General features: G+C 45.5%; 1 protein-coding gene and 1 pseudogene across 1 annotated transcript; one reads left to right on the top strand and one right to left on the bottom strand.

Moving 5' to 3' along the window:
* Positions 1–2,345: 2,345 nt before the first annotated feature.
* Positions 2,346–3,974, top strand: LOC107980348 (annotated as a pseudogene).
* A 9,915-nt stretch (positions 3,975–13,889) lies between these two features.
* LOC100771142 (NXPE family member 3) lies at positions 13,890–22,428 on the bottom strand. The gene is made up of 5 exons (XM_027415268.2): positions 22,372–22,428; positions 18,225–18,967; positions 17,484–17,566; positions 15,440–15,652; positions 13,890–14,422 (listed from the first exon to the last, which is right to left on the bottom strand). Exons 1-5 carry the CDS (start codon positions 22,426–22,428, stop codon positions 13,890–13,892), a joined length of 1,629 nt encoding a protein of 542 aa, XP_027271069.1.
* Positions 22,429–25,853: the final 3,425 nt, after the last annotated feature.

Genomic DNA, 25,853 nt, shown 5'->3' with positions numbered 1-25,853 from the left:
GAATCCTTCACCTGGGGTTTTTGTAAGTTTGTATATAAGGCTGCTCCACAATAAAGGAGAGAGACATTCACTCAGAAAGTGGACCAGGCCTCTGGTAATTAATCCAAATATCCAGGCTTTCTCCCAATACTCGGACTTAGTGGCGGCCAAGGGCAGCCACAGACAACCCAGTTAATGCTCTGGTGAACTCTAGATAGAGTTCCAATCCCTACAAATTGTACATTCACCTCTCTGAGGCCAGGACTTTTGGGTTATAATGGTCACATATGCCCCAGTGTCCACCACAGCAGTAATAACTTTATTATTTATTCTTAGTTTCAACTGAGGCCTTTGATCATTTATAGAAGTTTGCCAGAATATGCATTTTTGTCTCCTCCAGGCTGGCTTTTATCTCCTGCATCCAAGTTGCTATGCTGTCTTTTTCCCTGTTTCTCAAGCCTCTTGTTAGAGATATCACATGGATCATAAGACTGACTGCTAACATGGTATATAGGCATGCAACTGGCAAATGATAAGCCTCCTCTAACATTGAATTCACATAAGAAGCAAGAATATTCCCAACTGTTTGCAATGTCAGATTTTATGACATTATTGATTTTTACCTGATGGCTTCCTCTCCAGATGCAATAACTGCGTTTGACCAGCAGGTGGCACAGGTGGCCTGTTGTGGTGGCACAGTGTGAAGCTATTGATGGTTTTAGTAGGATCTGAAAAATATCTGAATGCCTTCCAGACGAAGTTAAGAACGGATGGAAAAAGGTTAAACTTTTGTAGTGGCCACGGTAGCAGGACAGGTTGGTGGGGGTTGGGAAGAAGCCCCCCCCCCAAGGTACTGAACAGAAACTGCTGTCACCATCGGCAAGGGGATGCTGGCGTGCAGTGTTGGCATGCAGAGCTTTGACATGTAAAGTGAAGCCCCAGGGAGAGGCTGAGGCACAGCTTAACCACTTCCTCTGGGAACGTTGGGCGCAAGCAGAGGCTCGCAAGTGGTGGCATTGGGTTTGGAGACCTGCAGAAAAAAAGCAACTCTCCTGGAGGGACCAATGGGACGAAAGGAGACTAGTAAGGGAAGGCAGCTCGCAGGGCAGTCCCCCCAAGGCCTCCCGCATGGCAGGCCATAGTTCTACCACTACTCCTGACACCAGTTATTGGGGACCACAATGTGGAGTCAGATCAGATAGATAACAGATAGTTTATTAAGAAATAGTACTCATGCAGATCTGCTTACCCAGGCTGCGGGGAGCAAGCAACTTAAACCTTTCCCATATCACTCTGACCACTCCCAGGCTGACATGGTCAGCGACACCTGTGTCCAGCCCCAAGCGGTCGTGATCAGTAGTACCTCTAATCATGCTTTCTCCCTACAGGGTTTAAAGACATGTGCCATCGCACCCCCACCCCAGAAAAACAAGTCTTTATAATCCCAACATTAGGGAGGCAGACCTACCTGAGATAGACAGTGAGTTCAAGGCCAGCCTGGGCCACTTAGCAAACCCCATCTCAAAATAGGAAGTAGAAAGAGCACTGGGGAGGAACTCAGTGATAGAGAAATTGCTTAGTATGTGTGAGATCCTAGGTTCAATCCTCAGTGCTGCAAAAACACAAAGACCAAATAAATCCACCCAGCCTCAAAATCTAAATATATTGGGTGGCATTTGGCCTGGCACCTGCATGAATCAAGGCAGCCCCCCCCAGAGTGCAGTATGTTGGGACCCATCCCCCACGGGGTCTCTAAGAGTTGTCTTCCAGCATAACCACAGGTACCTCCTGCTTTCCTGACCTCACCCCACTAGCATCAATATCCTGTTGTGAACCCTTTCACCTGGGGTTTTTGTAAGTTTGTATATAAGGCTGCTCCACAATAAAGGAGAGAGACATTCTCTCAGAAAAGGACCAGGTGTCTTGTCGTTCATCCAAATCTCCAGGCTTTAGCCCGATAATCAGATTAAGTGGCGGCCACCAGTTAAGGTCCCACCGAGATCAGGAAAGAAAGGGGACCCTGAGAGATCACCCTCAGAAGGCTAGCCAGCAAGTAAGGAGTTATGAAGGTGGATTGTTAAAGGCACTGAAAAATGGGTACTTCAATCCCTAAGAGAGTTGGATTGGAATAGAGATCACAGCCAATCACACAGAGAAAGTTGAAAGAGACAAGGTACTGGTAAGATTTTATTTTAACTTTGGATTAAGTAATAATGCTAAGAAAATTATTAGAGAAATACAGGAAATTCTCTTCTGAGGAATCTCTCCCCTGTGAAAGGCGCACCAGCAGCCAGCTGACCCAGCAGCCCGTGCCCTTGTCCACTCGAGCCCACTGAGGACTCCAGTCAGCTGGTGACAAAGTGGTGTGCACAGGCTGGCTGGGGAAATCACCTCCTGAGAAAAGGTTGGGGAGCTATGCTTGGAAGAAACCCTAGTTTATCCTGCAGAGTTGTCAGATGAGTGGTGATCCTAAAGTTCTGGAATACTATACTACAAGAATGAACACTCTGAGAAACCCCTGCAGATCATCAACCTAAACTTCTGTAAGCAAGTGGATGTAGGCCTGACCTTCAGCAAAAAAAGAGCTCCAAAGAGTTTTATGTTTGATATTAAGACCAATGAGCACACCTTCTACATGGTGGCTGAAACAGAGGCTGACATGAATAGGTAGGTCCAGAGCATCTGCCAGATCTCTGCCTTCAGTCAGACTAAAGAGAGCACCGATGCCCTGAGAAACCTTTCTTCAGTCAGTCATAGTCTCTGCTCTTCTTCAGCTGAGTTCAGCAGCTCCAGTCAGCACCTGCTCTGAGCAAGGAAGTCCTCAGCTTCTTCACACTCTAGCCAGCCCCCCACCCCCATGTCAAGCCACATCCGGCCTGCATTGTCCACCAGTGCACCTCAGGAGTTTCAACACTTCACCAATGCATAAGTCAAAGGACAGAAAATGTGAGGAGTGCCAGCTTCTCTCAGAGCACTGGACAGGAGAGAGAGTGATAAAGCCATACAAAAACTTGCCCAGGGCAATAGTCAGTGTATCAACAGAGTCAGCAATCAAGTCAATGGCTTCTATAGACTTCCCAAGCCAAGGCAACACAATACAGAATTCAAAGACAGTGTTTTTTACCTCCTTCATAGCCTGGCTTCACAAAGCTACACCAAGGTCAGCCTCACAGGGTCTTAGGCAGATAGTGAGGATGTGTATACCTTCAAGACACCCAGCAACAGCACTCCAAGACACCTCCAGGGCAGCCCTCAACAAAGACCTCCAGTCAGTGACTACAAGTACCCAACATGAGGAGGAGAAACTACCTGCTGGTCTGCTAAATCCCCAGAAAAGACTATCATGGGTCTATCAGACAGTGCCAGCTCTGATGACAACTATGTGCCCCAAAACCCAGGTTCTTACATCCCCATGAGCACAGTGCCCCATCACTTTGACCCACAAGGCTACCCATCCTCAGCCCTTCCTATTCATAGAGACTCCAGCTTTGGAAGCAAGATCCAGCCACCTCCGGTCAATCACCACCTCAAGCCTGGCGGAAAAGCAGAGCCAGCACCCCTTGACCTGAGAAACAACACTGTCATCAATGAGCTCCCTTTCAAGTCACCTGTAACCAAGTCTTAGTCCTCAGTCAACCTGCACCTTTAACTCCACCTCGTCCCAGTACTGCTGTTTCATCTCCAATACAGACTCTGGAGATAGTGAGGAGAACTATGTCCCTATGTAGAACCCAATATCTTCATCCCCTGTACCCAGTGGCACTAACAGCCCAGCTCCAAAATAGAGTACTGGCAACATGAATTACAGAGCCCAGGACTTGCAGCCGCTCTCCCTGAGCCCTCGTCACAAGCCATCCACATCATCTGTCACATCAGATGAGAAAGGAGAACATGTCAAAATATGTAAAGAAAAGACTCAGGCCCTACAAAAGACCATACAGGAATGGACAAAGATGCGGCAGTCCTCAAGACCCTCCAAAGATGCCAACCTATAGTAAGGATGGCCATGCCCGGACACCTCCTCTCTTTTGTGAGTTTTGTTCAAAAGATGTATGTGTGTTCTGTATGTATAGTGTAGACACACATGTGTGTATGAAGTGTGATTGTAAATGTGTGACTGTTAACAAAAGAATGCTATTGTGTTGTCTTTAAGTCGTTAATTGCTGGGGAAGGAGCAACAGTTGTTAAAGTACAGGTTACTTGGGAGGGGAATTTCTGCTTTTGTTTCCATGGAGGGGAAGAGCTGTGGTTTCCTTCCAGACTTGTGTGGTTTCATGGGGCAGAACCCCCTGAAGCAGTGGCCCAGGTGATCCGAATATTTGTTTTCATTTAAATATGGTTGGTTAGAAATTGTAGTGGTCACAGTCAATCACTTTTTAAAAGAAAAAGGAGGAATATGATATAGAAATGATACTTCGTATTGGAATGGATCCTCATTTATTGATATTAGTTAGGTTTTCTAGATATATAGATATTCTTCAAACCCTTCAAAGACCTATGGAATATATGGCATTTAAATGGTTTAGGGTTTTTCTCGACAGTGAGACACAACTGCTCCTGGCACACCAATTACATCTGAGAGGAAGATGGGCATGGAAGAAATAAAGTTTGCCTTTGACATAGCAAGACTAGCCATTTGGGCAAGAAGCTGCTCTTGCCTGAACTGTTTGACTGTTGCTTTACAAACTAGACATGCAAAACCCACAGGAAAGGGAAGATGGACAGTTCTAAAGGGTTCCTGCTTCATGGACGAGTCAGCCAAACAGTCCACAGGACACAGAAAAAAAGGTGACAGACAAACTGCCAATGCAGGTGGACACTTTAGAATTTCCTGCTTTGCTGAGAAGTCTGCCAGACACATTGTGGCCTGTAGGCTAAAGATGGGTGCCCAAATGTTACCGAGAAACTTTGGGTGACTGTCTAGGAAGCAAGATGTCTCTGTCAGTTCTAGACTTTACATATTATCCTTCCATGGTCTTTGATGGAGTTGAAGACAGTTATAGTAACACACTAAGACAGAATGGTTGAAATTTAATAGTTCTTACTTGATAACTGTTTTGTTATATATAAAGAAGGGGGAGATGTTGGAACCCAGCCCCCACGGGGTCTCTAAGCATAAACACAGGTACCTCCTGTTTTCCTGACCTCACCCCACTGGGATCAATATCCTGTTGTGAAACCTTTGACCTGGGGTTTTTGTAAGTTTGTATATAAGGCTGCTCCACAATAAAGGAGAGAGACATTCCCTCAAAAAATCAACCAGGCGTCTGGTAATTAATCCAAATCTCCAGGCTTTTGCCCGATAATCGGACTTAGTGGTGGCCAAGGACAGCCACAATCTGTGGTCTCTTAGAGTTGGTAGAACATCTATCCAGGACCTTCTAGCCTTCAGAGTTTCCATGGAGAAGTCAGGTGTAATTCTGATAGGTCTGCCTTTATATGTTACTTGGCCTTTTTCCTTCGCTGGTCTTAATATTCTTTATTCTGTATGTTTGGTGTTTTGATTATTATGTGGTGAGGAAACTTTTTTTTTGGTCCAGTATATTTGATATTCGTTCAGCTTCTTGTACTTTCATTGGCATGTCCTTCTTCAGGTTGGGAAAGTTTTCTTCTATGATTTTTTGAGTATGTTTTCTGCACCTTTGAGCTGGGCTTCTTTGCCTTCTTCTATACCTATTATTCTTAGGGTTGGTCTTTTCACAGTGTCCCATATTTCCTGGATATTTTGTGTTAAGGATATGTTGGATTTAAGATTTTCTTTGGTCGATTAGTCTATTTCCTCTAGTTTATCTTCAGCACCTGAGATTCTCTCTTCCATCTCTTTTTTTTTTTTTTTTTTTTGGTTATGCTTGCATCTGTAGTTCCTGATTGTTTCCCCAGATTTTCTTTTCTTTTTTTTTAAATAATTTGTTTAACTTTATTTTATGTGCATTGGTATAAAGGTGTTAGGTCCCCTAGAACTGGAGTTACAGACAGTTAAAAGTTGCCATGTGGGTTCTGGGAATTGAACCCAGGTTTTCTAGAAGAACACCTCAGTGCTCTTAACAACACTGTGCCATCTCTCCAGCCCCATTGCCCAGCTTTTCTATTTTTAGTGTTCCCTCAGTTTGTGTTTCCTTTATTGTCTCTATTTCAGTTCTCAGGTCTTGAATTGTTTCCTCCATCTGTTTGATTGTTTTTTTCTTGGCTTTCCTTGCTTTCTTTAAGAGACTTGCTGATTTCTTGCAGTTTTTGGTTTGTTTTTTCTTCCATTTGTTTAAGGGATTTTCTCATATCTTCTTTGAGGGCCTCTATCATTTTCATGAAGTTGTTTTTAAGGTCATTCTCTTCTGATTCATCTGCGTTGGGATGTTCAGATCTTGCTGGTGTAGAATCCCTAGACTCTGGTAATGTCATATAAGTCTTTCTGTTGTTGGATGTGTTCTTTTTTTTTTAAGACACACTCTTTTTTTTAAGATTTTATTTATTTATTATGTATACAACATTCTGCTTCAGTGTATATCTGTACACCAGAAGACACCAGATCTCATAATGGATGGTTGTGAGTCACCATGTGGCTGCTGGGAATTGAACTCAGGACCTCCGGAAGAGCCGTCGGCACTCTTAACCCTCTGAGCCATCTCTCCAGCCCCGTTGGATGTGTTCTTATACTGTCATCTTCCCATCTCTTCTTCCAGTGGGTACAGGTGGGGTCTGCCCCTCTCCTGGTGGGTATGGTGTCAAGGCTCTATCCTCTCCTCTCTCCTTGAGGGTGCAGGGGCAAGACAGGAATGGCAGCTGATGCTGGGTGCTTTGTTCTGCCTCCAGGTCCCCCCCCTCTCCTGGAGGGTGGAGGGGCAAGACAGGAATGTGGGCTGATGCTGGCTGCTTTGTTCTGCCTCTAGGTCCCTCTGGGGAATTGGGTGGCAGGAAGGGTCTGGCAGCCGGCTGCAGGTCAGGGGACTTGAAGAGGGAAAGGTCAGTTTCTCTTTTATATCATGCAAATAAAAAGTATCTGAGTCTTTTGATCTTGTTAAGATGTGTGGGAATGATTTACCTCCCAGTTATGTTCAAGGACACAATGTTTTTACTCTGAGAATATTCACCTTTTGTTCTGAAAGACATGGTATTTTTCACTCAGGCTAATTCCTTCACTGTCTCAAAGTTATGGGGTCAGCCTATCTATAGACAAGCCAGACACTTTGGAGTAAACATGTTTGGGTCTGTAATGGGGTGGGGTGGGCAAATCTGCTTCCAGAGTCAGCTGCTCAGAGAGCTCAAACAGCACGTGACAATCTATCATAGACTCTGGTATGTGAACACTTGATCCCCAGTGGATGGCACTGTTTTGAGGGAATGTTATAGACCCTTTAGGACAGTGATTTTCAGCCTTTCTAATGCTGTGACCATTTCAGACAGTTCCTAATGCTGTGGTGACACCCAACCATAAATTTCTTTTTATTGCTACTTTATAACTGTGATTTAGCTACTATTATGAATGTAAATATCTGATATTTCCAATGGTTTTAGGCAACTTCTGTGAAAGGGTCATTCTCACATGTTGAGAACCACTACTATAGAAGGTGCTACCTTGCTGGAGGAAGTACATTACTAGGGGAGGGCTGGAGAACCCCATTTCCAATTCAATCTCTACTTTCTGATGTAATTTCTCGGCTTCCTGCTCCTGCCTCCATGCCTGTAGCTTGCTGTTGCACCTCCTCCACCATTATAGATTCTCCTCCTATTTGAACTCTTTTTTTTTTTTTTTTTTGAGACAGGGTTTCTCTGTGGCTTTGGAGGCTGTCCTGGAACTAGCTCTTGTAGACCAGGCTGGTCTCGAACTCAGAGATCCACCTGCCTCTGCCTCCCGAGTGCTGGGATTAAAGGCGTGCGCCACCACCGCCCAGCCTGAACTCTTTTTCAATGACATGAATTTACCACAGGAAAAGGACATGGACATACAACTGGACTGGCTGGTTTGTGTGTCAACTTGACACACGCTAGAGTCATCAGAGAGGAAGGAGCCTCAGCTGAGGAAATGCCTCCATGAGATCCAGCTGTAAGGCATTTTCTCAATTAGTGATCAATGATCAGCCCATTGTGGATGGTGCCACCCTTGGGCTGGGGGTCCTGGGTTCTATAAGAAGGCAGGTTTAGTAAGCCATGGAGAGGAACAAGCCAGTAAGCAGCTCCCTCCAAGGCCTCTGCATCAGCCCCTGCCTCCAGGGCCCTGCCCTATTTGAGTTCCTGTCCTGACTTCCTTCAGTGATGGACTACAGTGTGGAAGTGTAAGCTGGATAAACTCTGTCTTCCCCAACTTGCTTTTTGGTCATGGTGTTTCATCACAGCAATAGAAACCCTGACTAAGACAACAAATACAATGTACATTATACCAGACTGGCATCACACCTATGAACCACAATGTTTTAGCCTCCTAAGTGTAAAATATTCCTTTACACTGTGTGAATATATGTCATGGTGGTTAGTTTAATAAAGAAGCTGATTGGTCAATAGCTGGACAAGTAGAGGTTATGTGGAACTTGCAGCCAAAAAGAGAGTGCAAAGTGGAAGAAGGGAGGAGTCTCCAGGAGAGTCAGAAGAAACCAAGATGAACTTGCCATGCTGAGAAAAGGTACTAGCATGTGGCTGAGTGTAGAAAAGAAATATGGCTTAATTTAAGTTGTAAGAGATAGCCGGGCATTGGTGGCACAGCCTTTAATCCCAAAACTCGGGAGGCAGAGGCAGGAATATCTCTGTGAGTTCAAGGCCAGCCTGGTCTCCAGAGTGAGTGCCAGGATAGGCTCCAAAGCTACACAGAGAAACCCTGTCTCAAAAAACAAAAAAACAAAACAAAACAGACAAAACAGCAGTGGATTACAGCTGTAAAATTAGGATGGTGCTTCCTGTCTATACCACTGTACCCATCCTTGCTCTCTGGGCTAGAGAGATGGCTCAGAGGTTAAGAGCACTGACTGCTCTTCCAGAGGGCCTGAGTTCAATTCCCAGCAACCACATGGTGGCTCACAGCCATCCATTATGAGATCTGGTGCCCTCTTCTGGTGTGTAGATATACATGGAAGCAGAATGTTGTATACATAATAAATAAATAGAATCTTTAAAAAAAGAGATAGTAACAAGATTAAGCTAGTAGCTGAGAGTTTATAATTACTAATAAATCTCAGAGTGGTTATTTGGGAGTGGGCCAGTGGGACAGAAAACTTTGCCTATACCTAAGTGCTGAGATTGTTGGAATATGCCGCCCCCCCAGCAATGTGAAATATTAAATTTTCAAAGATCATTTAATTGTTTATGTATATGGGTGCTTTGCCTGCATGTATGTTATATGTATCATGTGTATACATGGTGCCCATGGAGATCAGAAGAGGAGTCCCTAGCCTGATGTTCCACATGGCTGTGAGCCACCATGTGCGTACTGGGAATCTGTTCCAGGTCCTCTGCAAGAGCAGCAAGTGCTTTTGACAGCTGAGCCATCTCTCCAGTACCCTTGTTATGTTTTGGTTTTAGATACAGGGTCTAACTCTATAGCCAAGATGTCTCTGTCCTTTTGTGATCTACCTACTCCTGCCTCCCAAGAATTGGGATTTCAGGTGTGAGCTACCGTGCTTAGTTAAACTTTTTTCCATTTATTATTGTGTGGGGACACAAATGTATCATGATGAATATGTGCAGGCCAGAGAATGACTTTCAGGAATTATTTCTCTCTTTCCACCATGTGGGGCCAGTTTGAACTCAGATCATTACTTGCTGGTAAGTGCCTTTACCTACTGAGCCATTTTGTACCCCTCCCCCACTTTCAAAATAAAGACTAGTGTATCCTCTGTAAGATTGAGTTCATGGTATTCTATGTCTGTCTGTCTGACTGTCTGTCTGTCTCTTTACCTTAAGTCTGTGACACAGTTGGAACCCAGGGCTTCATGGACACTAGGCATGAGATACAAAACCTCTTTTGTTTGTTTTTGTTTTTCAAGACAGGGTTTATCTGTGTAGCCTTGGCTGTCCTAGAAATCCCTCTGTAGACCAGGCTTGCTTCAAACTCATAAAGATCCACCTGCCTTTGCCTCTGGAGTGCTGGGTTTAAAGGTGTGCACCACTGCCCGGCTGAGAAACAAAACTTCTTACTCTGTAAGGACAGCACTGGAGAATCAGCGTAATGAAACCAAGGCAGTTTATTTTATGAGTTTACAAAAGCAGGTGTCGGCTCAGAATGGCCAGTGCTGATTGAGCCCAGAGAACGGCTTTTATAACCCTAACATGAAAGTCTCCTTTCTTTCCTGGTGGAAAATCAGAGAGGCAATCATTCATGTCATCAGCATCTTACTTTTCCTCTGCCACACACATTTGTCTCTCTCTCTCCTTCCTTTGTCCTTTCTTTCTTTTTTCTTTCTCTTCCTTTTTCTTTTTGTATTTTTTCTTGAGACATGTACCCCTGGCTTTCCGAGAACTTTCTATGTAGACCAGGCTAGCCTCAAACTCACTGAGGTTGCCTGCCTCTGCTGCCCATGTGCTAGGATAAAAAGCATGCACCACCATGCCTGGGTTATTTGTTCATTTTTTTTTTTTTGGATTTTTGAGACAGGTTTTCTCTGTGTAGCTTTGGAGCCTTTCCTGGCACTTGCTCTGTAGACCAGGCTGGCCTCTAACTCAAGGAGATCCACCTGCCTCTGCCTCCCAAGTGCTGGGATTATAGGCATGCACCACCAACGCCTGGCTATTTGTTCATTTCTTAACAAAGAATTGATGCATAGGTTCACCTCTACATTATAAATCTTGTTTGTTTAGTTATTTAATATTGTTTTAAAGATTTATTTTTAATTTTTATTCTTGTATAGGTATGTGTATCTGTGTGAGTGTATGGCATATGTGTGCAGGTGCCATGGAGACCAGAAGAGGTCAGTGTTTCCATTGGAACAGGAGTTATATGGAGTTGTATGCCACCCACCAACCTGCAATCCTCTGCAAGAGCAGCAATCACCCACAATCACTAAGCCATCTCTTCAGCCCTCATCCTGTTTATTATAAGGCTTTGCCATGACTTTGTCATGTCTACAGACAAGCTTAGATCTAGGTAATTTAAAACAAATGTTAATATATTTAATTGACTGTGTGTGTGCGTATGTATGTGCAACACCTGTATGCAGGCCTGTGGGGGTGGGAAAAGGGTGTCAGGACCCCTGGCACTGGACATGGTCGTGAGCCATCATGGGAATCAAACCTGGATTCTCTGAAAGAGCAGCCAATGCTCTAAACTGCAGATTCATCTCTCCAACTCCAATAATTTACTTTTTTCTCCTCTAAACTTTTAGTTTGTTGAGGGATAGTTAGACTAGTATACCTCGACCTGCAGGGCACCACGCAAGCTCACAGCCTGATGTGCTGCGGTCACCAAAGAACCTAGAATGATAGGGTCCGGGAGAACAAGGAACGACAGCAAGGAAGGTTTCTGATCAAGCTGCAGATTTTTATTTTTCACAGGGACCTTATCTAGGGGTGCCAAGCGGGGAGCTTGGCAAGCAGGGAGAGGTTGCTTGAAGCCATATGCCTGATAACCAAATCGTGGGGGGATGCTTCTGTGCATGAGTCCTTGAGGGTGCAAGGTGTTACCAAGGTCACAGGTGAAGGTGATAGTGGGTTAGAGGGGGGAAGGGTTGCTAGGTGACCTGACCATGAAATGTATCTTTCCTTCTGTAAGCTATGTTATGAGCCCAGGTGTTATGTATCAGGGAGGAAAGGATTGAAGGCAGCTATTCTTTTAATCATAATGGATTATGCTGGCAGATTTCTCTGAAGTAGCCCAAGTCTCTTACAGGTCCAAGGTTACTTTTGCCAGGGCCCCCGGCACTAGTAGATGCTAGCAGGGTCCTTGTGTTTCTGTTTATTGTTGTTTGGACCTAGGCTGTCTCAGGGCTCCTTTGGAAATGGACCATACATTTTTCTTACATACACAAGTGTCCACAGTGGAGCTACACCTGAGTCCAGGAAAAGTTTTCATTTTATCTTTTGTGTGGGTTTGCTTGTCTTCCTAACTTTCTACATTGAAACTCTAACCACTGGCATGACTGAGTTTGGAAATCCTGACTTTGAGAAGGTAATTAAAGTTAAATGAGATGTTTTGTTTTCTTTTTCTTCCTTCTAATTTGGTCCTGAGCTCTTTCTGGAGAGTCACTAACACTTTAACCCTGCCTTGATGCAGCTCCCAGATTAGGCTCTGTGTGTCACATCACAAATATTCTTACACTTTTTTTTTCATCCTGGTAGATGGTGTAATGCCTGTGTCTGTCTGGTGAGTAGACAACTCTCTCAAAATGAACTTTATAATATTGGCAGATTCTGTTGCTGCTCCTATCTTATTTGTGTCCAGATCTGTATCCCCAGCCCTTGGGAGAGCTGAGCAGTATAACTGTAAGTTCAAAGCCATCTGGGAAGTATGTGGGTGTAGAGAAAGACAGAGAGAAAGAAACAGAGAGACAAAGACAGAGAAACAGAGAGAGATAGGAATGATGCCTCAAAGAGCTGGGAAGACATCTCAGTGGTAGAGCCCCTGCCTAGAACCCCCAGTGAGGGGCTGGGGTGTGGCTCAGTGGTAGAGCCCCTGCCTAGAATCCCCCAGTGAGGGGCTGGGGTGTGGCTCACTGGTAGAGCAGTATCTACCATGCACAGGCTCCTGGATCCTTGCCCATGGCCATGAAAACAAAGCAACAACAACAACAACAACAAAAATTAGACAAAGGCACAAGCCAGTCCAATAGCAGTGAGACATCTGGACAAGATTGATAGTTTTCTTCCACATTCACATCCTGATTGTGGCAGCTCACAACACACGGTCTTCTAAGACATTGTCATCGGGAGAAACTAAGTATAAGGTACAAGGGGGTCCCTCTGTATTATTTCCCACAATTGCAAAATCTGTAACAAAACTAATTAAAAATTCCCCAAATTAAAAACAAAGCATAATCTGGTAGGAGACAGGGTGGTGGCATGGTGGTAATCACAGCTCTGGGAAGGCTGGAGTAAGTGATCAGAGGTATGGAGACCTGCCTTTTTAAAAAATAATTTATTTTTATTTTATGTGCATCATTATTTTGTCTGCATGTATGTCTGTGAAGGGTGTTGGTATATGCTGCCAGGCAGTGGTGGCACATACCTTTAGTCCCAGCACTCAGGAGGCAGAGGCAGGTAGAACTCTTGAGCCTGGTCTACAGAGTAAGTTTCAGGACAGCCAGAGCTACATAGAGAGACTCTGTCAGAGAGGGCAGGAAGAGTGTGAGATCCCCCGGAACTGAAACTACAGACAGTTATGAGGTGCCATGTGGGAGCTGAGAACTGAACTCAGGTCCTCTGGAAGAACAGTCTTAACCACTGAGTCATTTCTACAACCCCAAGACCTGCCTTAAAAAATAAGAAGAGAGGCCTGAGCAATAACTTGGTGCGTAAGGGCACAAACATGAGGGCATGGGTGTGAAACCCCAGTAACACATAAAAAAAAAGATATGCATTTTGTGTTATAACCCCAAGGCTGTGGGAGACAGAGACAGAAGGAGGCTTCCTGCCTGCCAGCCTGCTCCAGGTTCAGTGAGAGATCCTCTCTTGAGGGAATTAGGTAGACAGTGATAGACCAGGACACCCTAAGATCTCCTCTGGCCTCTGTGTGCACATGGGAGAGGGCACCTGTACACACATGCGTGCATACACCACACACAAGCTATTACATTAGAAAAGAAGACACTATGTAAAATATCATCTCATTTATATAAAATTAGATTCATCTGTGAGGCAATAGAGTAATGTATAAATTATGGTGACCAAGTGTCATAGTGGGTAGGTAAGCCAGGGTAACTGCAGCTTTGCTGTTCATCTTTTTGATGGCCACACTCAGCCTCTCCTCCATCCAGCCTCAGGTCCCTCAGGCGCACTCAGGTGGGACAGATGAAGGACAGAAATAATTCCACTTCATTGCGGACAATAAGCTTGTTTGGGTGGATGTTGTCTGGCACAGCCAAGCTGGAGGTCATTTCCCAGGCATCCACAAAGGCCACTGGGAGACCAACAAAGGCAGCTCGGAGGAACCTGTTCACCTGGAGTGTGAGCCAGTCACTGCCATACACGGACTTGTAGCCAGTATTGGCCAGTTTGATAATCACCAGAGTACTGGGTTCTCGTTCCAGCAGGGCTCTCACAGCTTCCCGGATCCCGGCCAGTCTTCGAGCAAAGATGGATGGAGGGAAAGTGGTAAAGTGGGCTCCCATTCCCAGGACCACCACCGTGTAGGGTCCCCCAGCCAGGCCATGCAGTTCTCTGGCCACAGAGTGCAGGGAGGCCACTGGGGTGCGGAGAGAGCGCAGGGGCCAGCCGTGGGCCCTCCAGTGCAGCACTGCCCCCCGAGTTGTGTCTACAGCCATCAGGGGGCCTGTCTGATATGTGACATGTAGGTCAACTGGCTTCAGGGCTGTTGGAAGGAGGAGAAAGGAAGAATCAACACAGGGGATCAGCAAGATGACTCAGCCAGAAAGGGCACTGATGACTTGAGTTTGAACCCCTAAGATTCATAGGGTGGAAGGAGAGAATCCACTCTTGCACATTGTCCTCTGATCTCCTCACACAAACTATGGTTCAAGGTTGACCATACACACACACACACACACACACACACACACACACACACACACACGTGCACATACACACATGTACCTACACACACATAGTCACATGCACATATACAAAAGAGGCTGATTGAAATTTTTATTCAGAAATTCAATGATGACTCTTTTGGTATCATCAAACATTGCATTGTTGAAAGGTTTGTTGCACTGTCTTTTAGCTGTTTTCGTAGTGTCTGGCTAACTAAATAAGGATGGCAACTCCCTGGTAATAATGTCATTCTTGCAGGCTGAGGATGTAGTTTGGTTAGTAGGAAGTTTGCCTAGCATTCAATCCCCAAGTTATATCTGAAATATCCGACCATTACATAAACTGGGTGTAGTAGCATATGCCTGGAATTTCTTCACATGGCAGGTGGAGACAGGAGGATCAAAACTTCAAGGTCATCCTTGGCTACATATGGAGTTCCAGGCCAGCCTGAGTTACATGAGACCACCTACACACACACACACACACACACACACACACACACACACACACAGAGAGAGAGAGAGAGAGAGAGAGAGAGAGAGAGAGAGAGAGAGTTTTAAAACTCACTCCCAGGATTCTCAGGAAGGTGGATTTTGTGAGTTTGAAGCCAGCCTGATAACCACAGTGAGTTCCAGGTCAACCAGGACTACAAAGTAAGACCCCATTTCATAGAACAAAACAAAACACCTCATTCCTTCACTCACCTTCATTTTAGGAAGGCCAAGCATCCTGCCCTACCTTTCTTCTAAACATGGGAGTCTCCTCCAATGCAAGTGCTGCCTGGCTTTTCCATCTCGAATGCTCACACGCCCTCCCTTCCCTCATCGTCACTCACAGGGCACTGTGTCTCGCAAATACTCCCACCACTGCCGAAGAGTGGAATCCCCCATCATGTAGACAATGCGGCCAGCCAGGCAGTTCAGGATGCTGTTCACAGTGGGGAAAGAGCGGCTAGAACAGAACATTGAGTGCCATCTGTCTTGGTGGAAGAAGCCAGAGGGTTTTGGAGACAGGTGGCCAGGGCGGCATGGGGGCCTTGAGGGCAAGGCTATAGGACACAGGAAAACAAAACAGATTTTTTTTTAAAAAAAAGCATGAACATTTTATAAAATATCGGGCATTCTTTATTTTTTTTGTAAATTAATTTTTTACATTTGTTTATTTGTGTGTGTGGGGGGGTGAGGGGGTGAATGCCATGGCACACATGTGGCAGTCAGAGGACAGCTTTTGGAAATCAGTTCTTTCCTTTCATTGTGTATGTCCCAGGGTTTGAACTCAGGTCATCAGCCTTGGCAGAAAGCCCCTTTGAACATGGAGCCATGTCAATGATCCTGTCAGGCATTCTTCTACATACTTTATATGTAGCATATCGATGCACTCTTACTGTGCCTGTGTGTGTGTGTATTATAGTGTGTGTGTGTGCACGTGCATGCACACTTGAGTGCACACATGAGTGTTTGAAACAGTCTTACGTTGCTCGTGATTGCCTTAATCTTCCAGTGTAGTTGATAATGGCCTTGACTTCCTAATCCCTGCCTTGACCTCTAGAGTGCTGGGACCATAGGTGTGTGTGTACCTCCTCAGTTGGGATGTAGCATTGTTTATGTCTCCATTTATAGATGGGGACACTGGGATCCTAGAATGTCAGTGATTTACCCTGATCAAAAACAAGGATAATGGGCCAGGCAAGGTAACCTATGTCTTTGGAAAGCAGAGGCAAATGCCTATGAAGTCAAGGCCAGCCTGGTCTACATAGCAAGTTCCAGGCCAGCCAAGGCTACGTAGTGAGACCCCCATCTCAAAACAAACAAACGGATAAGCAAGAAGAACATAAATGGCTGGAGATGCAGCCAGGTGTACAGAATGCTTACCTAGTATGTTTGATGCTCTAGGTTCAAGTCCCATCACTGAATAAACCAGTTCTATCAGCTTCTGGCCTGTAACTCAGGAGGTTAAGGCAAATGGTCAGAAAGTTGAGGTTGTGTACACAAGACTGCTCAGTGGGTAAAGGCATTTGCTGTGCAAGCCTAGACCCATTGAGGTCCCCAGGGGCTCACAGAGGTGGAAGGTGAGAACAGGCTCCACAGGGGTTTCTTCTGGCCTTACACACACTCATCATGGCACAAGGGCACCCGTATCCACAACACAGACACACATATAACAATCATAAACAGATACATAATTTCAAAAGGCCATCAAGATGTCTTCATCACCAAGCCTGATGGCCTGAGTTTGATCCTGGGACCCACATGGTGGAAGGGGAAAACCCATTTCTGCAAGTTGACCTCTGACCTCCACACCTTTGCTGTGTGATGCACACATGGGCGCACGCGCGCACACACACACACCACACACACTACATACACACACACACCCATACACCACACACACCACACACATACTCATATACCACACACACACACATACACACACACTCACACACATGCACACCAATACATCACACATACATGTATACACACATACACCACACACATACAGACACACACATACACACACATACACCACACACAAACAGATACACACACATACACTTACTTACATCATACACACACAGATACATAGATACATACACAGGCACATATACATAATACATACACACACACACAGATACATACACAGGCACACATACATAATACACACACACACACACACACACACACACACACGCACACGCACACGCACACGCACAGATACATACAAAGGCACACATACATCACACACGCGCACACACACGCACACACGCACACACACGCGCACACACACGCGCACACACACACACACACATACACCAAATCAAAAAGCCCACAATCCATCTCAGCTGATGATCACTCCCACCCCCATTTTCCAGCCTCACTCACCCATGTCACTCATGTTCCCTGTGGCTGCTGGTGTCACCAGGATGGGAGACATGCCTGAAGGGAGTGGCTGGTCAGTCACACGCCTGAAGAAACACTGAATGTGAACTTTGAGAGAGGTTGACCAGGTTATCTCTCTGCCTGATCCCAGGTCACTACAATACAGTGAGCACTGACAGGGCGATTGTAATAGGAGGAAAACACCAGAAGAGAGCAATCCTATCAGCTCACTAATGGTCAAGATAACAAAAGGGCCATGTAGTTCTCTCTTGTAATAAACGGAGCTGCACAGAAAGTGAAGGAAGAAAACACAATTTTCCTCACACTGAGACTAGAGAAAACAATACATTTTCTTTTTTTACTGTTGCTAACACTCAGTCACTAGGGAATATAGGCCCCACCCCCACCTCTTGCTTTCTTGACACAGGGTGTAATTAATATCCATTCATCCCCGGACTGCACTTGTACTCATGATGCAGCCAAGGATATCCTTGAACCTTGAGTTTTCTGCCTCCATTGCAAGGTTCCCGTCAACCACGCTAGGAATGCAAGATCAGTTTGGGCTGCAGGAATCTCTAAATCTTGATGACAGGGAGGTGGCTCAGAAGGCGAAGGATCTTGCTGCCGAACCTAACAAACTGGGTTTGATACTTGGACCCCATGGTGAAAGGAGAGAACTGGCTTCCTCAACTTGTCTTCTGACTCCCACAGATTGAGACACATGCAATATTCTGCATTTCTTACCTAGCCAGCAGGTCTTCATCACGTGGTGTGGTCACCTTCAGGTAACTTCCACTCGAGTGACCAACTAAAGCATTGCAGGGCAAAGTAGAGGGTTGAGCACAGAACCAGACCTCCCCAGAGACCACATCGCTGTAACGGCAGGTGGGCCCTTTGGCTCCAGTTGACTGGGGGTCCACGTTGCAGATAACAGTCTCTTCAGTGCCGTCCCTTCCTCGGAAATACCCTCTAAAGTCAACGGTGGCCCGTTTTTCTCTCCAGATCCTCTGCAGGACCCCAACTGCCTCACTGGAGTGGATCAGCCTCACTTGCACCTGGGCCTGTCCAGCCCAGAGCAGGGGGAAGGACAAGAGGTAGGTGCCATTCTCCAGATCCTTCACCTCCCCTGGGACTCCCGCTTTCAATTCTGGGCCCAGGAGCTTTGCCCGAAACAGATCTCCACCATGAATCTTGGGCCTACCCTGGTGATCCCTAGCCACGAGAATGGCCTCTAGGTTACTTCCCAGAGTGTAGGTGGCCTGAGCAGGACTTTTCAAGCGGTAGGTGGAGGTTTTGGGGCTGGTAGAAGCCAGAAAGTCATCCCTGTTTCTACCAGTTGGAGGCCAGTAAAGAAGGCTGGTCAGGTTGGCTAGTTCTTGAGGGAGACGGTCCCAATTGATGGTCTCAGAAACATATTCAGAGACAGCATTGGGTGGTGGGAGCCAACGGTTCATGGGCTCCAGCCAAGACATGATGAGACAGATCACCTGTGAATAAAGAAAGAGGAGTGTGGCTGTGTGTTGTGTGTGTCATATTTCCTTCCTGGAAGGAGGTATTCCATTTGGCCAAGTGGCACCTAGGAGTCCTATCTGCCTGTGTCATTCTGTTTGGCATCCAGAAGCCCATTTGAGTCACCATGACCCTAATTTGAAAGAAACAACTCAGGACTGGGGTGAAACTGTTAGAATTTCTGGGGAGTCCATACAGCGTTCCGGATGGCCATCCAGAACCAGAGAGAGGAGATGTGAAACGGAGACCAGAAAAAACACTATTTTCTGGGAGGCAGTTTAAATACCCTGTGGGAGTGGTCATTAGCATCTCTGGGGGAGGGGGCTTGGGTGGAACTTGCACTGTAACATTCCAGACTCTGTGGGTATAGGCATGACAGCGCCTGGGACTCTTCCACCCTAACATCAGAGCTGAGCTATCAACCAAGAATTTATAATTAATAATAAGTCTCGGAGTGGTTATTTGGGAAGCGGCTAATAGAGCAGGGTCACACAAAAAACTCCACCTGCAAGAGGACAACTTGGAGTCAGCTCCCTCCTTTTACCCTGTGGCTCTCAAGAGACTGAACTCAGGTTTTCAGGCTTGGCATCAAACACATCCACCACTGAGCCACCTCACCAGCCCTAAGATTTTTGTTTTGTTTTTTATTTTATCTTTAGAAAAGTCTCACTATGTAACATTGCCTGGTATGGAGCTAGATTCACTTGCCTTTGTCTCCCAAGGCATGTGTCGGTATGCCCAATCCTCTAATTTTTCTGTTGACATTTATTTTCATTTATGTGTATGTGAATATATAACACACATTTGAAAGTGCCTATGGGTGTCAGATCCATTAGAACTGGTGTTACAGGCAGTGTGCACCACTAAAATGGGTGTTGGTAACAACACAGGTCCTCTGGAAGAACAGCAAGCATTTCAAACAAATGAGCTCTCTCTAGCCTTCCATTGCCCTCGGTGAGCCTGCAGGCTAGAAGAGAGCACAGGATCTCATAACAGATGGTTGTGAGCCCCCATGTGGTTGCTGGGAATTGAACTCAGGACCTCTGGAAGAGCAGCCACTGCTCTTAACCTCTGAGCCATCTCTCCAGCCCCCATTACCCTCTCTTCTCATTCTTGCACATCCAGTTGATCCCTCTTGTCACCTCAAATAATCTTCCCCCTACTTTCCTTTCCTGTGTCTGTGTGTGTGTGTGTGTGTGCGCGCGTGCATGTGTATGTTTTTGTGTGCCTATTTGTGCCATAATTAGTTTGAGATGACTTATAAGTACATAGACAACTTCCCAGCTGAAAGAAATCTCTTCCTTTCCCCACAGTGTCCATTAGCAGCCTGTAGATCCAGGGAGAGAAAAGCCCTCCTGAGCTGCTCTCCAGTAATTACTTTTATGTTTGCTCCCCCTACCCCTGCCTCTAGGTGTTTTCAAGACACATCATAGGACTTGGCCTGGAGTTTGTTCCATATGTCAACCTCCAACTCATAATTCCCTTTCTTTGCCTCCCAGATGCTGGACTCCTCGAGGTGAGCCACCATTGCTGACTTGTCTGGGTTACAGTCACGTAGGCATGCGTCTTTGGTCTTGGACACCAGATGGAATTTACAGCTTAACTCCTTTCAGTGTGTGTAATGGTTGAAGGGAGGGCAGAGAAGTCCGCCCTTTCATACAACACAAAGTTGCTATGGAAATGAAATTGACATCATCTTTGGAAAGCAGGAATTCATAAGGAAATCTATATTTTCATGCCCAAAACCCCCATTACTGCTTAAATATCAAGAACAATACCCTGTGAGTTAAAATTCCAGTTTTGACAGACAGACAAACAGGAAAAGCTTCCTCCCAAGCAGACTTGGCTTTTTCTCATACACAACTTCAAGGAAGAAACACAGGGTCATCCTAAACTCTTCTTCCTTGCTTTTGCTCCAAGAAGGATTTTTATTTCTTTCTTATTCACTGTGTCAGTTTCATACATGCATACAATACATACGGATCATATTCACCCTATTATTGTCTATTGTCCTCTCATTCTCATTGGCTCCTTGACCCCCCCCCCCAGTCGTGTGTGTGTGTGTGTGTGTGTGTGTGTGTGTGTGTGTGTGTATCAGTGTGTGTGTGTGTGTATCTGTGTGTGTGTGTGTGTATCTGTGTCTGTCTGTGTGTGTGTGTATCTGTGTCTGTGTGTCTGTGTGTGTATCTGTGTCTGTGTGTGTGTGTATGTGTGTGTGTATATATCTGTGTCTCTCTGTGTGTGTGTATCTGTGTCTGTATGTGTGTGTATCTGTGTGTATGTGTGTGTATCTGTGTCTGTATGTGTGTGTGTATCTGTGTCTGTGTGTCTGTGTGTGTATCTGTGTGTGTGTGTGTATCTGTGTCTGTGTGTGTGTGTGTATCTGTGTCTGTGTGTGTGTGTGTATCTGTGTCTGTGTGTGTGTGTGTGTCTGTGTGTGTGTGTATCTGTGTGTGTGTGTGTATCTGTGTGTGTGTGTCTGTGTGTGTGTGTGTCTGTGTGTGTGTGTGTGTGTGTGTGTGTGTGTGTATAAGACTTTTTCTATTCCCTGACCTTTTCCCCTCCAGGCTAAAAGCAGAACCAGACACCAAAAGACTTCTTTCTCTTAAACTAGGACAGAGAGAGAACAACATCTTCTAAAGTCGAGAGAACTGAGAACTCAGGTTGCTGATGTGGAACACAGCCATTACCGTCTTCATCAGACCAGCTGTAATGACAGGCAAGAGACCCTCAACAAGGGCCAGTCAGCCTGTAGACTTTTGCTTGTAGAAGGAGGGTTTGATTGGGGCCATTAGACCCTCACCTGGAATTCAGCTGCCCCACCCCAAACCTTTTCCAGGTATCTGCAATTCTGCTCCAGTCTTGTGGTGTCTGGAGGCACTGGAGCTGCAGAAGGTGAAAGTAATGGCAGGGAGAACTGCATTTACACAGCTGGAGGGAAGTTTTCTGTATAGCCGATTTGTTGATGTGGTTGGGGGTAACTTGTGCTCCTTAAGTAAACCCAATAAACCCACTTATTCAGCAAGCTAGACTTAGGTAGAATTGTTCTTCTGTCTGCTGGTGCTGCCCTATCTAAGGGAAGCAAACACTTGCTCATTTCTTCCCAGCAAAAGTCCACATACTTGCTTATGTTTTTTCTCCTTGGGAACTTCCCTAAAAAAAAACTTCTGAGCTTAGATTCCCTGATGAAATCCAACACGCACTGCTCACACTCCTTCGTAGAAAGATGTCCCCTGCAGTTGATGCTCCCAGATGTCCCTCAGGAGCAGATGGAGGACGAATGAGAGCTTCCCTTAGTCTACTCTTCAATATTAAAGCATTTGACCAATCCCAACATAGAGAAACAGTACTGAAGCCAGCAAGAGGCAAGGAAAGTACTTACCAAGACCAGAAAGACTAACCCCACGGTCAGAATCTTGTAGCCCTTCAATTGCCTCATGAATAGATCCATTCAGCCTAGATGCTTGTTGCATTATAAATACAAATCCAGGTATCTCACACAGCATCAGAAGTTTAACAGGTCCTGCCACCATAAAGTGGATGATTCACCGTGTTTGCAATTTCCTTGAAAACTGTCACCTGACATATGTACATGCTGTCAAATAAAGGAATAAGGCAAAAGCAGCAGCATTGGCTGTAGGTGCGGAGGTCTAGCTGGCTGGGTTACATAGATGCTGAGGCAGAATTCAGGTGGTAAAACTGGCTTTTTATTCACGTATGTACTTCTGTGTGGGAAGACTCCTGGCACACAGTGAGCCAGCAGGAAGGTGTAGGGAGACACTGTATCCCCGCCTCCTAGTAGCCCTGACTCGTGACGGTGTGGTGAGGGGAAGTCTAAGGTGATGCGGGAATGGTTCTTAAGGGACCTCGCACACGTGGATCCCTTGCGAGCTCTGAGCACGCTTTGGCTTGCGCTTGGCTGGTGTTTATCTGAATAAAGAAACCTTAGCCTTACGGACTGTGGATCGATGTCTTCACTTGGTGCCCACCGAACTCCCACGAGGGGCTCCGCATCCCGGGCCTCTGCTTTACAGCCCAGAAGCTACGGGGACTGTGGAAAACACAAATGCATGGCCGCTAAACAGTGGGTTAAGCTCCCTGACCCCAGCGGGTTTTGCTACTCCCTGTAGCACTTTCCAAATTGCGCTGCAGCTATCCTAGCTGCTGGCAGAAAAGCCGTGCATCTGCTGCACGCTCCCTCAAATCTAGCTGTGTGTGTGTGAGTGCTTGCGGCCTGAATTCCAGAGCCGCCTGGCTGGCACAGCCGAGGGTTTTCAGTTTTAATCCAAAGAACGCTCACTGCCGCTTCGCGCTCTGGCTGTCCCCACCTCAGCTTTTTGCTGCTGCTTTCTTTGTTTTCCTTGGCTCTGCCCGCCATCCGCTGGGCCAGACCCCGGATGCAACTGCTGCTGGGTGAGTCCTTTCAAATTTAGCTGTGGGCACGGTCACCTGCCTGACGCAAATACCTGCCAGGTACATTCTAAAAATTTCTTAGTGGCTAGAAATTTTCTGAAAGTTCCGGATCCTACTGAAAATATATGTGGCTGCTCCACCTGCTGGTCAGACATAGTTACTGCACCTGAAAATGGCATTACCAGTAAATGTAGCTGAATTTCTGTCGCCCTTCCCTCTATATAATCTCTCCTATTCTTATGCGCATTCAGTGCTGGAGAAACAAGCTGACTTGTTGAATATTGGCTTATATGTCTTATTAGCTGTGAATGTATTAATTCACATATTGTCGTTCCTCAGGAACAAAGGGAAGGCTGATTTCCCCACCCGCCTACAGGACATACAAGCTTTGCATAACGAGGTTTTAGAAGGGACAAGAATGACTTATAATACGCTTATGGAGACAGTAGAACAGAAACTGGATGATAGGCTTCGTTCTATGTTTTATACAATACAGGCAGATCTGTCTACTACTCAAGCTGAAATGCAGCACATTTATAATAACATAAAAACAGAGAGATGCTCCATTTTAGAGGCTTTACAGGTTAAGCAGGCGAAAGGCCATGACGAATTACAGGATATTGTAGGAGCCTTACAGGTCAAGCAAGCAACAGACCATGATGAACTGAAAAATATTTTAGGGACGTTACGAGCTAAGCAGGCTGCAGACCATGATGAATTAAAGGATGTTTCAGCGGCATTGGGGGCTAGACAGGCAGCGGACTGTGATAAATTAAAGGACATATGTAGCCAACTAGAAACTCAAATAGTCTCTCTCTCCTATTCCTTTGTTACTAAGGTACAAGATACCCAGTATAGGCTTCAACAATCGGATAATGTCATTAAATCAATGGCTGGAAAATGTGAGAGAGACTATGGTAGAATTAGAGCTGAGTTTCAAAGCTTGCAAGATGAATTACAGAACAGGGATAACAAACTTGAAATGTCTATCAAGTCGATTGCTGAGGCAAATCACAACCTTGATTCTAAATTTCAATCTCTGTATGGCTATCTACACACCACCCAGATGCTAGCTAGGGATGAACGTATTACCTGTCTAGAAAACCTTACAGGAGAATTGTCGAAGCAAATCGTGGATTCTATATTACACCTTGAATTTTTCATGATGAATGAGATTAAAACCTCCCGTGAGGATATCCTGGCCAGGCTGAAGGATCGATTTGATGAAGAGGAAGCAGACTCGCTCCAATCTGAGGCGCCTACTTCGAACAGGTATTTCAATCATTCTAAAGCAATTACACACACACCTCTAGTCTACCCGGCCATGGTGGTGGAAAAGCAACCAACTAAAAGACACTCCCAGGGGCAGACAGCATATGCATGGTAACCAATCCAGTTGAAAGATCTTAAGCCTATTAAAGAATCGGTTGTCTCATATGGTCTTCATAGCCCATATGTAAAAGAGCTGTTGCATTCATGGGCCACCTTTAACAGGGTGACACCTGTAGGGGAAGCTGTAGCCACGCCTTCTTAGGGGCTGGCTACAGGAGTACCTGAGGGCTTGTGAGGGCGTGGTCAGAGTGAGTAGGGGGACTGCGTTTTCGGTTTCGGTTTCTCTTTGCTTCTTGCTGTACAGACTACCACCGGCTGGCTGGTTCGCTCTGTAAGTAAGGCTTTTCCCTATTAAATACCCTTATATTTCTCCTGACTCCGTATTGGTAATTTCCTACTATATGATGTACTAACCTCTGCATGGAAACCAGGACATGTATTACGTTGGGGTAGGGGTTTTGCATTGGTTTCTACAGGAGAAGAAAAATTTTGGATACCATCAAAGTTGATCAAGATTCGACTGGAAAAGGAAAAACCTCTCGACAAGGACAAATGACAGGTATTCTACTAAGGTATATCTTATAAACTAAATAGAAGCCTCCCAAAGGAAAGGGAAGTGTTTTGCTTTTATCTTCACAGGAAAACTCATCTTCAGAAGGCAAAGGACACTGCATGGGTAGATACTTAAGAAGAAAAGGTAGCTATAACCATCAAATAGAAGGAATGTGCCATACGGTAAACTTTACAGCTGTCTCTCAAAAAACTCTATTTCTCTTTATTTCCTAGTCCCTATTCAATTAAACCAATGCTGGATTTAGAGGTGGATTTGGCTTTCCTCCTCTAAAATCCAAGCACATTATTTAACTAAGCTTTAGTGTTTCTGTGTTGTATCAAGAAGCCAATTGATGTAATACAGAATAAAAGAAGAATTTGGGGACTGTCTTTGTCTTTTCTTGGATCTTTCTCTCAAGGTGTACACCCTTTCATAATTGTTATGCTCTCATGGTTGCATTCCTCAGCATGTGTACATACACAAGCAAACATTTCTCTGCTAACTGTTCATGTTTGAGTCCCACACAGCCAATGAAGACCTGCCTGACAGCAATCCCTGGACACCCT

Source organism: Cricetulus griseus, chromosome 4, assembly GCF_003668045.3.
Source record: "Cricetulus griseus strain 17A/GY chromosome 4, alternate assembly CriGri-PICRH-1.0, whole genome shotgun sequence".
NCBI classification, from domain to species: domain Eukaryota; kingdom Metazoa; phylum Chordata; class Mammalia; order Rodentia; family Cricetidae; genus Cricetulus; species Cricetulus griseus.
Note: the sequence above shows the minus strand (reverse complement) of the source record. Positions and strands in the feature narration are given on the sequence as shown.

Coding starts and splice junctions, on each gene's coding strand:
- LOC100771142 (XM_027415268.2), bottom strand. CDS start 22,428: ATGAGGCAATTGAAGGGCTACAAGATTCTGACCGTGGGGTTAGTCTTT. Junction 18,968..22,371: donor GGTTAGTCTTTCTGGTCTTG/GTAAGTACTTTC, acceptor CTTTATTCACAG/GTGATCTGTCTCATCATGTC. Junction 14,423..15,439: donor TTTGCGAGACACAGTGCCCT/GTGAGTGACGAT, acceptor TCCTTCCAACAG/CCCTGAAGCCAGTTGACCTA.